Below are 14,357 nucleotides of genomic sequence, written 5' to 3' on the forward strand. Positions count from 1 at the left end.
ACTGGCAGGGGCTCTAAGCTCTCCCCGGAGCCTTCTGTTCTCCAGGCTGAACAGATCCAAATTCTCAGCCTGTCATTACAGGGGAGGTGCTCCAGACCTGAGATCAGTTTAGTGGCTCATCTCTGGACTCATTCCAACACAGGTCGATGTCTTTCTCATGTTGGAGGCCCCAGAGCTGAACACAGAACATCAACAGCTGGGAATTAGGAGAGCTTATTGCTCCCTCTCTGACCTGCAGACATTGAAATACCCAGCTGCTTGCAGCTCCTTTGGAGCACTGTGCTCCCCTTTTCTGCCAGTACAGTTATTTAAAGATTGACACTGCTGGCTGCAGCAGCTTCAGTTGGTCCACATCATCACTTTTGGCCTTTCCTTCAGTGCAAAACTTTATTAAAAACCATTAAAGATAATACTGAGAGTTCTTTCCAGTAGCATCTGGCAATTCAGAATTACTGCAGCAGCTTCAACACACGGATGTATCACCTTTCAGTCACCAGCATTCAGGGTTTAGTCAAGATCTGTCCTTCCTCTATTCTCCATATTGCAAGGAACAGAAAATAAGGCCCTGAGGGTTTGCCATGGTCCCTCTTTGGGAAAGCTGTACATGCAGTGAAGTTCTGTGCTCCTGTCAGGCCCCAAGCCACCATGAGAAATGGAACATGGATCCAAACCTTCTTGCTTCAGCTTAAAAGAAATTTTTATCAGTCTTAAGCATTCTCAGCTCAGAATTACTTTGGATTAGGTAATCACATTGCAGTGAGTACCCTGAGAGAGTGATGGACATTATGGTTGATACCCACTGACCAGTTGAGACCTGGATTATCCTAATGTGGGAATCCTTTTGTTCTATGCAAAAGGCACTAAAGGAATGGAAGATCTGTTGTCTGAAGTGGCCTCACTTCAGCTGTGTAGAACAGGTTGTGTAGAACTTGGCACAATGGAGAAGGAATTGATGAATGCATATTTTGCATCCCAAATCCTGGGTTAAACGGTGATTGCCACTTCTGCACTCCTGTCAGGTGAGAACAGCCTAAAGTGACTTTGCTCTCCCTGAGGACTTTCTATTGCTGCTGGGACCACTGCAATGGTGCAAAGAAATGCCCTAATCATTCCTCTCTGCCAGGAATAAACTGGTCCTAATCTAAAATCACCGTGACTGCTTTCTAACAGACAAATTTCTCTGCATAGGAGTCCTCAGGGAGTGGACCCACTATATTTAAAATGCTCACAAGAAGCATTTAAGATGTATTTTGTGTATATAAGAAAAGCAGTATATCAACTGAAAGCCACTGCACAATGGTCCAGGAAGGGTTGCTTTGCAAAGGAACATTAGCATTCACCTCATATAATGGGATATGGCTGCAGACAACCATGTCCATGAATCCTTCTGCTCAGGCTTTTGAACAAAAAATGCTATTGTTTTGGTAATTCATTATCAGGAACAGGACTAGTTCTCTGGTCTGAGGACTCCCTGTAGGTTCCTCAACAGTTTTTGATGAAAACTCACAACAGTCACAAGTTGGTTGGTCTTCTCAATACACCAAAATCCTATCAGTTCAGAAATTGTATGAAATGAGGCATTTTGACAAACATACAAGAATGACAAAAATGCATCTTGTATGACAGAATATTGTTGCTCCTTGTATCACTTCTTTCTCTCATTTTATATTTGACCTCAGGAACAGGACACATGCGAGAGAAGTTTCCTTTTTCCGAAGAACTGTAGATGTTGAGCTGGGATTCAGAGGGTTCCTCCTAATAGGAGGAACAGCATCTGTCAAGCCAGTCTAAAACAATATTGAAAATTAAAATCCACATGCTACAAGCAATGTTTTCTATGATGAGTGGGTTTATTTTCACGTTCATTCTCACACAGTTACCTAAAGCTCCAGCACAACAACTGCATTCTTTTGGAAGTTTGTGTTGTTTCAGTGTTCAATCCTCGCATTGAATGACTAGATTTTGGCTCTAAAATCCCTCTGGAAATGGTTTTGGCAGAAGGCTATGATAAGTTTGAAGATGTGTGATTATGATTCATTGCTGTGTGAAAAATTACAGTTATCAGGCTTGATTATATCTTTATATGGTTTTACACTATTCACACGAACACTGAGTGCATTTAGAGCCAGGGCAGTGCTTACTCAAATACTGTTTTTTGTGCTAAAGAATAAAAAACTGCAGGTGAATATTTTTTTCATTTTTTTTATTTAGTGTTTTGTTCCTTTTTTTAAATGGATATTATATTCTTCTTCAGTTATACATTGTTATCTTCAGTTATTTTTACTTTCTTTATGCATTTAAATATTTCCTATTTTTTTTTCCTGAGAAAGGCTTGTTGAAAGCATGTACATAAATACAGCTGTTACATCATTTTACCTCTGTGGGGTATGGCATTTAATATGTCAATACATGATAAGTTAACAAGCACTCAGAATTTAATTCATCTTCCAAACCATGCTGCAATTAGACCATCCGTGAGAAGCAAGCATAAATATTTTGCTTTGGGAATACCCACCTGAAGATGAGGGTAACATCAACTGATGTTCTCAGCCCTCTCAGAAAACACTGGGGTATCATTCACTCTTGAAAGGCTTATATGTACCTACATCTTCCCTTCCCACAGTTAGCCTGAAGTGCTGGAAGACTCCACAGGGATGACCATTTTATCAGACCATGGTCTTCCATTTGTGATGCACAGCAAGTTTAATATATCCTTCATGGATCCCTGAATCACAGCAGTTTTTCTGCTTATTCCTTTCTGTGTCATGTTTTCAGTATTTCTTGTTAATGAGCATTTGGATTTTTTTCATCCCTTTGTCTTCACTTTCCACTGAAGACTGACCTCCTTCGTGTCCAAGGTTTGGACTCTGATACAGCTTGCAGCCACCCCACTCTTGAAAGGRCAGAAAAAGCAAACAGTGTTTGCTCAGAAATGGATTTGTACAAAACTGGCTGCAGCCAGCTCCATTGCTCTGGGAATTCAGGGTGGAAATCAAAGTAATGACCATTTTACGTATCAGTCATGACTGAACTAGTGACCTGCTGTGAGAATGAAAACCCTCTGGAGCCTTTCTGACTACTTATGTAGTAGCTCCACTTCCTGTGGAAACAGAAAGTATCAGACATGGCATTGCAATCAGATTCCTCTTTGGATGATTACCTTCCTTCCCAAATGCCTGATTCGTTATGGAATATTTGTTAATTTCTGTGGAAAATTATTTCATTTATTATGCAAGCTTCAGTCCTTCTGAGTAATACTATTGCCTCAGACTGGATGGGGCTGAGCTGGAAAGGGCTGCTGGTCTAATCAGGCATGATACAAAGCAAGAGAGAGTACTTTTGACTAAACAGAGGACATCGTGTGAAAGCTTCTGTTTTCAGAGTCACTTCRTGGGGCTGATGGGTYRGKTCAAAAGCAMATGAACACTTACAGACTCTCCCATYAGAGAGATGGGATTYGRTGGAACATGGGAGCTGYTGRCAGGCAGAGCTGCCYGGCAGCCTKGGGGGCAGTGAGGCTTCCCTGTGCTTTCATGGAGGTGCYAACCTGCAAATAAGAGCCAGCCACACATCACTGTCCTATTCTAGCTCTGTTTGCTGTTTGCTTTCCATCAGGTGAGGTGTGCAGCCAGCACGCTGGTCTGAAGAACACAAACAATGCTGAGGCCTGTTGAATTGACCTGTAGGCAAAACAGGAGGAGGCAGCTGTGGCCTGAAACCCAGGMAAAGCTGATGCAGCCACAGCATTCTTCYCTCACAAGATGTGAGGACAGGCTGYCAYCTGAAAGGATGTACATGAGAGGTTCCATCTGAGGAGCTCAGACACAGCTGGCCAGGTTCTTTTCTATCCAGGTCCATTGTATATGTGTCTTCAAATTAAGGTTGAAAAGGAAAAGCCATCTGTATGTAAGTTTTGGCTGACAAAAGAACTTTGTAAAAACTCAATCTGGATTGGTAAGGACAAGAACTATGCATGGGAYGTTTTTCCATTGTTAGATTTATTAGATTATAATATATAGTACCAGGAAAGAAGCAATTTTACAAGTATCTGTAAGGGTACAATTGCTTTCTTATATACCTCCCAAAGCCCTTGAAAAGAAAAAAAAAAATGAAAACAAACAAAAAAAACAAAACAAACAAAAAACCAAAACCCAAACAAATGCCCACAATCTTTTAACAGACACAAGTGTTACAAAGTTTTAAGGATGCCCCAAGCTTTTAAAGGGCTGAATATTCAAAAGTAAGGCTCYAAGGTAAATTATTAAGATCTTTGTTAATTACAGAAAATCACAGGAAAAATATCCATCAGACCTTGACTTTTGCTCATGACAGCATTAATCTTCACACTTCTCTAACTGTATTATCCCAATCAAGCTTTCTCCATATTAGGCCTGGGGAGATTATTCCCAAAGACAGCATGGTTGTATCTGCAGAGAACACTGCCATGTTGAAGAGAGTGGCATAGGGGGAATGTGGGAATGTGTATGTGTGAGCATGTGGAGACRAGATTTACACCTGTGTTCAGGAGATCCTTGGAGGAACAGAGCTTTCCTAAGTCTTGCTTACCATAGACAGCCWGTTCCCATGCCCTTGGTCTGGCCCAAGTTCTGGAAAAGGGAAAARGAAGARAGGAAAAAGGGTTGCAATGCCTCAGCAGCCCCTTGAAGAGATTACARGGAAATATGAGAGACAGAACATCTCTGGGTTTACTGGAGAATTTTCAGCAAAGCTCAAATTTTGATGAAGCATGAATAGAGATGCTGCAAAAGAGGTTGGGAGCTACAAGACAGGATTATAAAGTGGTAAATGGAGAAGGGGAAGGCCACAAAAGAAGCAAGGTGATGAGGATAAAGCAGAGAGAAAGAACTAGTTGTGTGACCAGGGAAATGGGACTGAGGACATGGGAGAAGTCTGAGAGATGCCAGCGAAAGAAGAGTCACACTGCAGTGATAGGAAATGTAGAGAGAAGCAAGACATTGGGCTGGTGTAGAAGAGAATACAGGCTTATCTTCTCTACTTACATCAATTTGGAGCTGAAAGATTGTCAAAGCAAAAAAATTTTGCTTTTTTCAAGACGAATCTTGGTGAATGTCAGGGCCAGGAAGCAGCTGGCTTGTTTATGTGTACTGTTTTGTTCCTAAACCTACCAATAAGCCTGTTTTCAATTTTAAAAGAAACATAAGGCTTTGGATGAGTTTGCACAGCTCTGTTATACAGAGATGGTGGTCTCCTCTTTAATGAACACATCCACCACTGTCCTGCTGCAATGYTAAATTTGCCTGAAACACTCTTACGGTGGTTAATTTCTAACTTGGATCTTCCTATGATACACTCCTATGACAAAGGTCACATTTCTAATGACAAAAGTAAAGAAAAGAAGGTAGTAACATGGTGCCAGTGATGTAGTTGAATTTTACTTTTATTTTACAGCTTAGGGGTTATTCTAACTAATAGGCCTCTTCTAGGCAAAACAGAACAGGAATGCTCCCTCTGCTCTTCAGGGGGAGTGTTAATATTGGTTATCTCAATGCATTCTAGCTGCCCGTGCATACATAACCYTTCTGAATGCTTGCTTGTGATGGAGACTGTTTGTCATGTTTTGCAGGTGCTTCTGAACTTTCAGCTTCTTCCCGCTCTCTCCTTGGCTCTGATTTCTCTCCCATTTTCTTATGAGACTTGCTTTTTCTCAAATGCAATTTTTCTCTTTCTCGTCTCTCCTTTGCTCCTTCAGGTTGCTAAAAGGCCAGGAAAAAAATAGCAGGGAATTAAAAGTGACTCCTACAAGAATAATAATAATAAAAAAAAGCTCATTATCTTATTTCACTATGTAACAAAATATTCCAGTAACTTGCATCACCAAGATCAGCTTTACCTAGATGGGCTCAAATTCAAGGCCCATGCCAGTCACCCTAAAGTTCAGCAAGAAGCAACACACATGTTTGGACTTTACTCTGTATGTGATAGGATGGTCAGGGGCCCAGTGGTCTTGAAGAGGAGAGCAGACAGGAGAGAGAAAGGGRGGAGCTCTGAGATTTCAGCCCAGACTCCATGTTTCTGTCCTTTTGTGTGATCCATCTTTATGTGCCTGAAGGCTCTTCAGTACCTGCAAAGACTTCACTGAAAACAAGGTCAGGAAGGGTTAACAAAGACACATTTATAAGAGAAAAGCAATATGCAAGGAGGGAGATTAATCACCTTTCCCACACTGTTCACTTGTCTGATCTTGGTGGTTTGAATTGCACCCACAGCGCTCTGTATGCAAAAAAATGCTCCATTTGGAGACACAAGTTTAAGCCCAAATTTGCTTTCAGATCTCTCACCTATTGCTCAGTTCTTTGAAATCCTCAAGTCCTTTACATCTCCCAAACTGCAATGGTAACTGAGAGAATGACTATAACTGGGACTGCTTAAAAAACAGATTAAAATACAGCTCAGCACCCCTCACTGCTGATTTACAGAGGGTCACTGAAATCCAGTTTTTAACAGGAACTGARGCCATATTTAATACATTCTGTTCACTATACCTAACCATGCAGCAACTACAYACTYGCAGACTTTCTAGCCACAGGCATTYTTGAGAAATTATAAATGATAAACCAGATAGCCACTGGTGAATGTCAGCACATGAGGCAATGTAAATTTCCAAATTAAATCAACTGAATAGTTCCTAAAGAGGAAAAAGAGGATTAGAGAATGCACTTGAAATTTTGACAGTGGTGTAGCAGTGCTGTCATCRCCATAATTCTGCATATTCTTAGAGGACTGTCATGCAAGGCCTATAATTATGGGACCAATCATGTAACTATGCTGCTTATTGAAAATGGATTTTTTTTCCTTTTGCTATGCAGAAGGTCTGCAAAGAGAGCTGAAAATTACTTTTCCATACAAACTGTCAGTGTCAAGAAACTGAAAAAACTGTTACCTCTTTCTGTGGTTATTTAAAGCTAATGTCAAGTGTTATTCAAGCACAGCTTTTTTAATGGAGTGACAATTCAATAGTGTTCTTCTGATACTTGAAAGTGAGTTAGGATTTATTRCCCTTTCTTCTACYGTATGATACAGCAGATATTATGTATCAAAATAAAAAAAAAAAAAATATTAAAGTCATGGAAAAATGTTGTTACTGGCTACTTCATCARCAAACACCAGACCAAAAAATGCTCATGGCTTATAGATAGAATGATGGGGAGAAGGATGAAATGGGGAGAATCCCCTGGTGCCTGCAAGCACTTTCAGTGAAAATATTTTCAGCCAYTTACAGCAATAGCTCTTGCTGCAGCTGTGTGGTGACACTGCAGAAAGCAGATGGATGGAGTCCTGAGGGGTGAAAGAGAAGCATCTCMAACACTGCAGTGTCTGGCAGTATTACAGATAACACTATATAGGTTAAGTCAGGTCAGCAGCAGTGAAAAAGTGAGCTGGGTCTTGCCACAAAAGTAAAGCAAAGTTGGGTTTATATTGCCATGTTTTGCTGGCACTGCCATAGAAACCTCTGAAAATATTGSCACATGAGCCAGTGTGGTGTCTCATTTTGAGGAAAAACACTCCTGAATAAGCCTAGACTGTAACACCACAACAAGAATCTTCACACTAATGRTACAACTTTAACCTTGTTTGTACTACTGTAGTAATTTGAGACCACATATTGTGAGAAATTCTAATTTATTTCTGTACTTATCCCAGTAAAGTCACAGCAATTACACAAAGGATAAAGCTGACTTGTTTGTGGATTGGGATTTTTCCTTCTGTAGTGATCTTAAGTTGGTTGTTACCTACCAAAGAAACTGAGCGTTTGCTTTTGAGAAGCAATTGCTTTTCAAAGGACTCTGCAAATTCCTGAATGGAGTTTGATCTTGTCTCTGGGCATGAGCTGTCTCCTGAAGGTGTTCTGCTTGCCTTCTTGTGGCAGTGGMATTTGACATCTTGGTCTTCTTGAAATTCCCTGGAGCCCCTGAGGTGGCCTGAAGATGAGCCTCTGGCAGCAGCATGAAGTCGTGTTGTATGGAGGGAGGAAAGCTTGGCCTGAGAAACAAAAGTTCTTTGATAAGTATTGAATATTAAAGCAGAGCACACAAGGAAGTTTTTTTTTYCTGCCACAGACACTCTCCAAACAGTGGTGCAAAGTGAAGGACCTTGTCCAGAATTCTGTACCTTTCTTTTTATGTGCAGGAGAATCACACTGCCAAGAACTTGCATTCTGAAGGCAGTGGCAGAATTTCCTATTACTCCTGGGTTTTAGGATTTAAGTTTTGACCCACAAAAGAACAGTTCAAATGTAAAGTGTTCTGGGCCCTCTTAGTGTTCACTGACAYGAAAAGGAACTGGGACTATTCATAACCTCAAAAACTCAGGCCTAGCACCTGGCTGCAGTTTCTAGGCAGGACTCTCAAAAAGCCTTTTGTGGCCAGATGAGTCAGATTAGAGGTTTGACCCACGGATGCTGCAGGTCGTATCAGATGTTTGAGCTTAGAGTATGACAGCAATCATTTCTCATCCAGTTCTGTCAAATTTTCAGCATAGCCTACATGCAGACAAGATGCTTTATTGCCCAGCTTTGAATTTTCAGCTGGTTTCTTGGGCACATTTGTCCTGTTCAGGGTACTGAGGGACACATCCCTACTAGASAAGAGGTAGGAAACAGACTTCTACAATTACATTTGCAGGACTGAAGTGGGGAGGGAGTAGATAGTTGTTTAGTTTCTGTATGATTAAATTTTCTCAGGCCTGGAATACAGATAAAAGCTATTGATCTGCATCAGCTGTGTTCAATTGAATGTCTGTAAAGGAGATTAACTTATTATTAAATGCAGGATACAGAACTGCTGTGTCCTGCAGAGTTATGTATTGGTGGTTTCAGAAACAGACAGATCTATGGAAGAGATGGTGAGAAGGACACCACATAGAGCTGGGGATAGCCCAGACCCTGCCAGCTGWTGATGTTCTTTCAGGATGAGTAGGTGAACACTGGTAACATGCAGATGGTGAAAACTGTGAGAGATGGGAGGTAYTGAAAATCACACCCCTGCAGGTGTCACATTAGGGCACTCCAGACACCCAGCTGCTGCATACATGTTTGAATGCATATATGTTTTGGATATTATGAGGAATTTCACCAAAGAAAGAATGATTAGACATTCCAATGGACTAGCCAAGGAAATGGTGGAGTCACTGTCCCTGGAGGTGTTTAAGCAAAGACTGGATGTGGCACTCAGTGCCATGGTCTCGTTGACATGGTGGTGGTTTTGTCAAAGGTTGGAGTCAATGATCTCAGGGATCTTTTCCAACTTAAATGATTCTGTGATTCTGTGTTTTGTATAAGCCTGGTGCTAAGCCTTCAGCTGCTAAGTAACCTTGAGAAGTTCTGCTGGCTTTAAGGGAGCTATGATTGTTTATAACAAATGAAGGTTTATCCTACAGGTTCTGAAATGCTTTCTAAGAAAACCAGTAGATGACCCTACACTTAGGGTAGGGTTTGTGGCATTTTATTGGCTGTTCTGTTATTTTAACAAAACAGAGGAAAACTAAACCAATTTGGTGTAGTGTTCACATGAATCTACAAACCTTGGACTGCAAGGGACCAGAAACATGTCCTGCACACASTTTCATTCACTCTGGCCCAGATGCTACTGTAAATGTATTGGAACAACAGGGACCTGTGCAGCCTTTCTCTGAATAGTGACACTGTGCATTCATATGATCRTGGCTACATCAAATCGACAGGCTTGATGAGAGATGCTAAAAATAATAAATCTCACACCTGATAGAAGTATCTAACAATGAAGAGTTTACAAAACATATGGTAAAAATGGTTCCCATTTTTTTCCAGGTGTAAACTTTCTATGTCCAGTATTATGGACTGCTCTGAAACTAGCGTTAATGATTTCTGCCCTGTTATTCTTACTTTGGTTTCAAACCAGTCAATGCAGCTGCAGGTTCTGTAAGGTCATATTGGATTGTTACTTTAGAAAGCATCAAAGCAATCACATAGTACTCGAGGGACAGGAGCACACATGCTATGACAGGCTCAACAACCTAAATGTCATTTTAATGGCATCAGCATATATTCTTTCCTGGAAATAAAAATTGTCTCATGGTAAAAATCACTAGTATCTATTCCTAGAGGGTTTGGCAAAAAAAAACCCCAAACCACAAACACAGGAGGACAGCTGAAATGGGGGATTGTATTCTATCAATCCTGTTTTGCAAGGTCTGTAAAAATTTTATTTTACTAAGACATTGCTTTTTTATTTCCYTTTGCAGATAGAATCACAGTTAAGCCCTTAACAAAAAGACCACAGTTTACCTACGGATATGGCAGCARTGGTCCAGAAAAGGGACAGACTTTCCTCTGAAATGCCCATTTGCCTCAGTGGGCTAAGGGCAAAACTACACAGACAGGTCTATACAATCATGTTACAGTGACCATGCCTTCTCTCACAGTGTGTTTGTATGATACACACCACTGGAGCTAGGACAGGGAAAAAGGCATGGGAAGGAAGAATGTTAGATGCTCCACCTTCAAAATGGGGATTTTTTTGCCAGTGCTGGGAAAACCAGAAGCACCAAGGGATCTCAGGGATTCTCATTCCCATTAGTACTCTCTGCACTGAGTAAAGGCCAGTCATGCTCAGTATATCTGTTTACAAAACAGCTAATCTTTGCTAATTTCCCAGCTCAAATACATGAAARGTACACAAATAAAAATACTTCACACAACAGATACTGCTGTCAGTATAATTTGCCTTATCTCTTTCTCAGTTTCTGTTGCAGACAAGTTAATTGCTAACATCTCTTGGGCTTGATCTGAGAGTTTGCACAGCTGTCAGTAAGAAAATTAATCTTCAGTGTGTCAGCACAAGTGTTCATTGTTTGCCGAACTTTACATAATGACCCGAGTATTTTAGGGATATTTTGCAACATCTGATATTTAGATGCTYTCCCAGGGCTTCATTTCCTTCTGAGAAGCTTATAGACAAGCATGTATTTCTTTAAAATGTTTTGGTCTGGGCTCCAATTGATCTGTGGTAACAATATTGTGGTAGATGTTCAATCTAAGTTTGGTTTAAATTAAATGTCAGTAGCTTCAATAGCAGACAGTTGTTCAGTTCCCACTCTCAGCTGCTTTTAGCAATTTTCTCCTGTGAGCAACAATATCTATTTGAAGGTGGACACATGTGTAGGGTTTATAAAACTCTTATCACTTCTCCTTTGCCATCAATCTTTTCCTTACAACAAAATGTCTGGGAARTAAGAACTGTTCTGAGCCAAAATGATGTAGGATAACTAGAATGTGTCAAGGAAAGTCATAGCTGGAGGCTTCAAAAAGGGTATCACAGTTAATTTGTCTAAAGTTTGCCAGGGGAACAAGTTAAATAAAGGAGATGGAAACAAGATGACTTAATTCTCCCCAGGCAGTTCTCACATTCAGTGTTGGCCCACAGCAACATAAACCATTCTGATGCTTTTCAGGAGAATGGAGTTACATTTTAGCCTGACTTGCCAGTGACCCAGTAAAGGATGAATATAATTTTCCTCTGCAAAATGCAAATGGCTATAGCAAAAGCATTTTGCAAAGCTCAYCTCAGTAGTGTTTGTAATATTGGGGAAAAAAAACCTCAGAACAGTTGTTAGTTTGGGAGTTATTCTATAAAGCTTTATCCATTTGGGATGGGGGCTACAGCATGATAGGATACCACAGGAGTTTACTATGGCACAGGAAAAACTACAAAGAGCAACACACAAATTTGGAGCTGAAAGTGATTTTCCAGCAGAACCACCWTTTGTGCTACACTGAGAGCACTTTGCTACGTAGCACTGAGAGGCTCGTGGTGCAGAAGCAGTTTGTGTGGGCAGGACTGCCCTGCTGCTGAWGCCTTGTATACCAGCCTTGGATTTGGGCCCAAGGGTGCTGGTGGTGCTTCTTTTGGCAATGCCACTGYACCTGCACAAGGAGCTTTTGCCAACAGCTGTATCAGAACTTGCTGACTTCATTTTCATCTAGACAGTGGAGTTATCTCAGTTTACAATGTTGAGACAAAAGGAAGGGTACACTAYGATCTACAGAAGAGATGCAGTCTAATCTCATTTATTATTCCTCCTGATAATTAGCACTGCTCTGATAAAATGAAGACAATATTTAAATAACCGTACAAGTCTTTTGAATCTTACAATACCTATAATTTGTAATAATGAATCTTACAGTAGTTATAATTTGTAGCAACTGTGTAAAAACCACAAATCCAGGTGCAGTAGCAAGTTATTGCTCTCAATATTGAACTATTTCTGAGGCATCAGTAGTGCCAATCTGTTTAACTTCTAGCTTTGGTTAAAGACAACATGTACTAGTGCTCTTTACTACCAACTAGTCAACTTCCAAAACAAAAGTTCATCTCAAAATGTATCCCCAAATCATAAAATCCTCAAACAAATCTTCCTGCCTCATTCCTCCAGTCAACTTTTGGCACTGAGACATAAAATTTATATCTTCTATATAAAAATCTTATATCTTCTATATAAAAATAATGGAACAAGACAAATTTGTGTGAAGCATTAATGTAAAGGCCAGATATAACTAAGTGTACACACTATCTTTAGCTTGTTAAACAGTAACATCAAAAAATCAGTCTTTCTRCCAGCCAACTTAATCTAAATCCTAGGCTTGTATTCAGGAATGCAAGTATAACAAAGTATTCAAATACCTGTTAGCTAAATATTTAAATAGCTTTTGAACAAACTGAATGTAAGGATATGCTTCAAATGAAATGTCTGTGCACTCACAAATACAGACACAAATATACAAGAAGATGTGTTCAGCACCTTGCTGACTGGAAAGTAATTTAAAGTACATTCTTACACTCCAGTTTCTATTGAGGCCTAAAGAAATCCCACACGTATGATCTCTGAGTAAGAAAAAATACAGTAAAATTAATTAACCTCCTTCCTCTCCCATTAATAAATGTTATATATTCAGCATTCCGATGGAATACAGCGCAAGCTTGAGCTCAAAGTCTGTCTTGCAMTCTGTGTCTGCGGTGAAATATAACAATAAATAACAAATGTGTCTGGTCAGACAGAAGTTATGAGTGAAGGTTACATCTCCAGCCTATYCATGAATTCAAAGAGAGAGGAAGTGGTTTTGGACTCTTTTTTTTTTCTTAGCCAGTTTTTTTGGAAATGGAAAATCCTACACCTTAGACATGMTCAGACATGACAGATGCAGTGGAGAAGAACTTGCAAGGCAGAAACACAGAATGGCAGAAAAAAGTTTAGAAAAGGTTAGCTGTTTCTCTCCAAGGTTTTAACATTTACTTTTTTGCATCCATAATGATCTAAGGATRAAAGTAAAATGATTTRTTAGGAAACATAGTRTCTTTGTTAAGACAACTGATGTAGTTGGAAAAAAAAAAAGAGAGAGGTTTAGACCTAAATGTTCTTTTAAAAGATGAAATGAAAGCAGCAATCTGTGAATAAAGAGAAGATTGCAAACAGCTGTTTTCAGTTTAACCTAATTTTGTTAATTGTTTAGCCAGTTGTGAGCTGCCTTCTGCACATGAACCTGCCCCTTTCCCAGTTGTTTTGTTAGTTTAAGAACAAAGAATATTCTTCTACCTTAAAATCTTACTTCACAGTTTAGTATGCCTTGTTATGTGTTATATCATCATTTTCAGAGTCAGTTGTTTTAAACCAGGAGGACTGTATCCTCCACCTTAAAATGGAAGTTACACCTGAAAACAGGTAAGTCCCAAGGGGTAAAGGGTAAAACTTCCTGGAGACAGAATAGTGGCAGAATTAGGTCCTTCTAATATATATGGAGTTATACAGTTTTTCACATGAGAACAGACTTGTTACAGAAAGATCTTTTATGCATGCCAGTTGCAAAATGTTTTGATCTCTGCCAGGTTGTGCTGAGCAGCCAGAACAACATTGTAATACATAGTTAGGCAGCTATTACACACTTCTCCCTGAATTTCTGGTCCTTTCATCACTTTTCTTAGAATCTGCCAGTTTTCCTGAATTCTGAGTCCTCGAAGGCCTTACCCTTGCAGACAGTTAAGTTCAAAAAGTAATTAACTGCTGCCAGTAGGAACTGAACTTACTTGGCAAGGTGTCCCATACTCATCCTCATACATCTCTAGGGCTGTGCTTCTGGGGATGGAACTTCTATTTATACATAAACCACATCATGCACCAAGAAAGCTGCACACAGCTCTTACCGGTAGCGATGCTCTCCTTTCACTACAGAGTCGTGTCTGACGTTTCTTGTGGCCTCTGGCCTCTTTCTCATCGATCAAGTTGTGGCCCCAGAAGCTGCTCATCCATTTTGCAAAGAAAATATCATCATCCTCATCATATTCCAT

At 40.0% G+C, this 14,357-nt stretch overlaps 1 protein-coding gene across 1 annotated transcript; it reads right to left on the reverse strand.

The window, feature by feature from the left end:
• Nucleotides 1-5,393: 5,393 nt before the first annotated feature.
• On the reverse strand, nucleotides 5,394-14,357 carry LNP1 (leukemia NUP98 fusion partner 1). The gene is made up of 3 exons (XM_057364121.1): nucleotides 14,214-14,357; nucleotides 7,777-8,022; nucleotides 5,394-5,735 (listed from the first exon to the last, which is right to left on the reverse strand). The coding sequence occupies exons 1-3, from the start codon at nucleotides 14,355-14,357 to the stop codon at nucleotides 5,535-5,537; spliced, it is 591 nt and encodes a 196-aa protein (XP_057220104.1). The 3' UTR covers nucleotides 5,394-5,534.

Source organism: Malurus melanocephalus, unplaced genomic scaffold (assembly GCF_030028575.1).
Source record: "Malurus melanocephalus ecotype Western Australia unplaced genomic scaffold, MMel_1.1 scaffold_36, whole genome shotgun sequence".
Lineage (NCBI taxonomy): Eukaryota > Metazoa > Chordata > Aves > Passeriformes > Maluridae > Malurus > Malurus melanocephalus.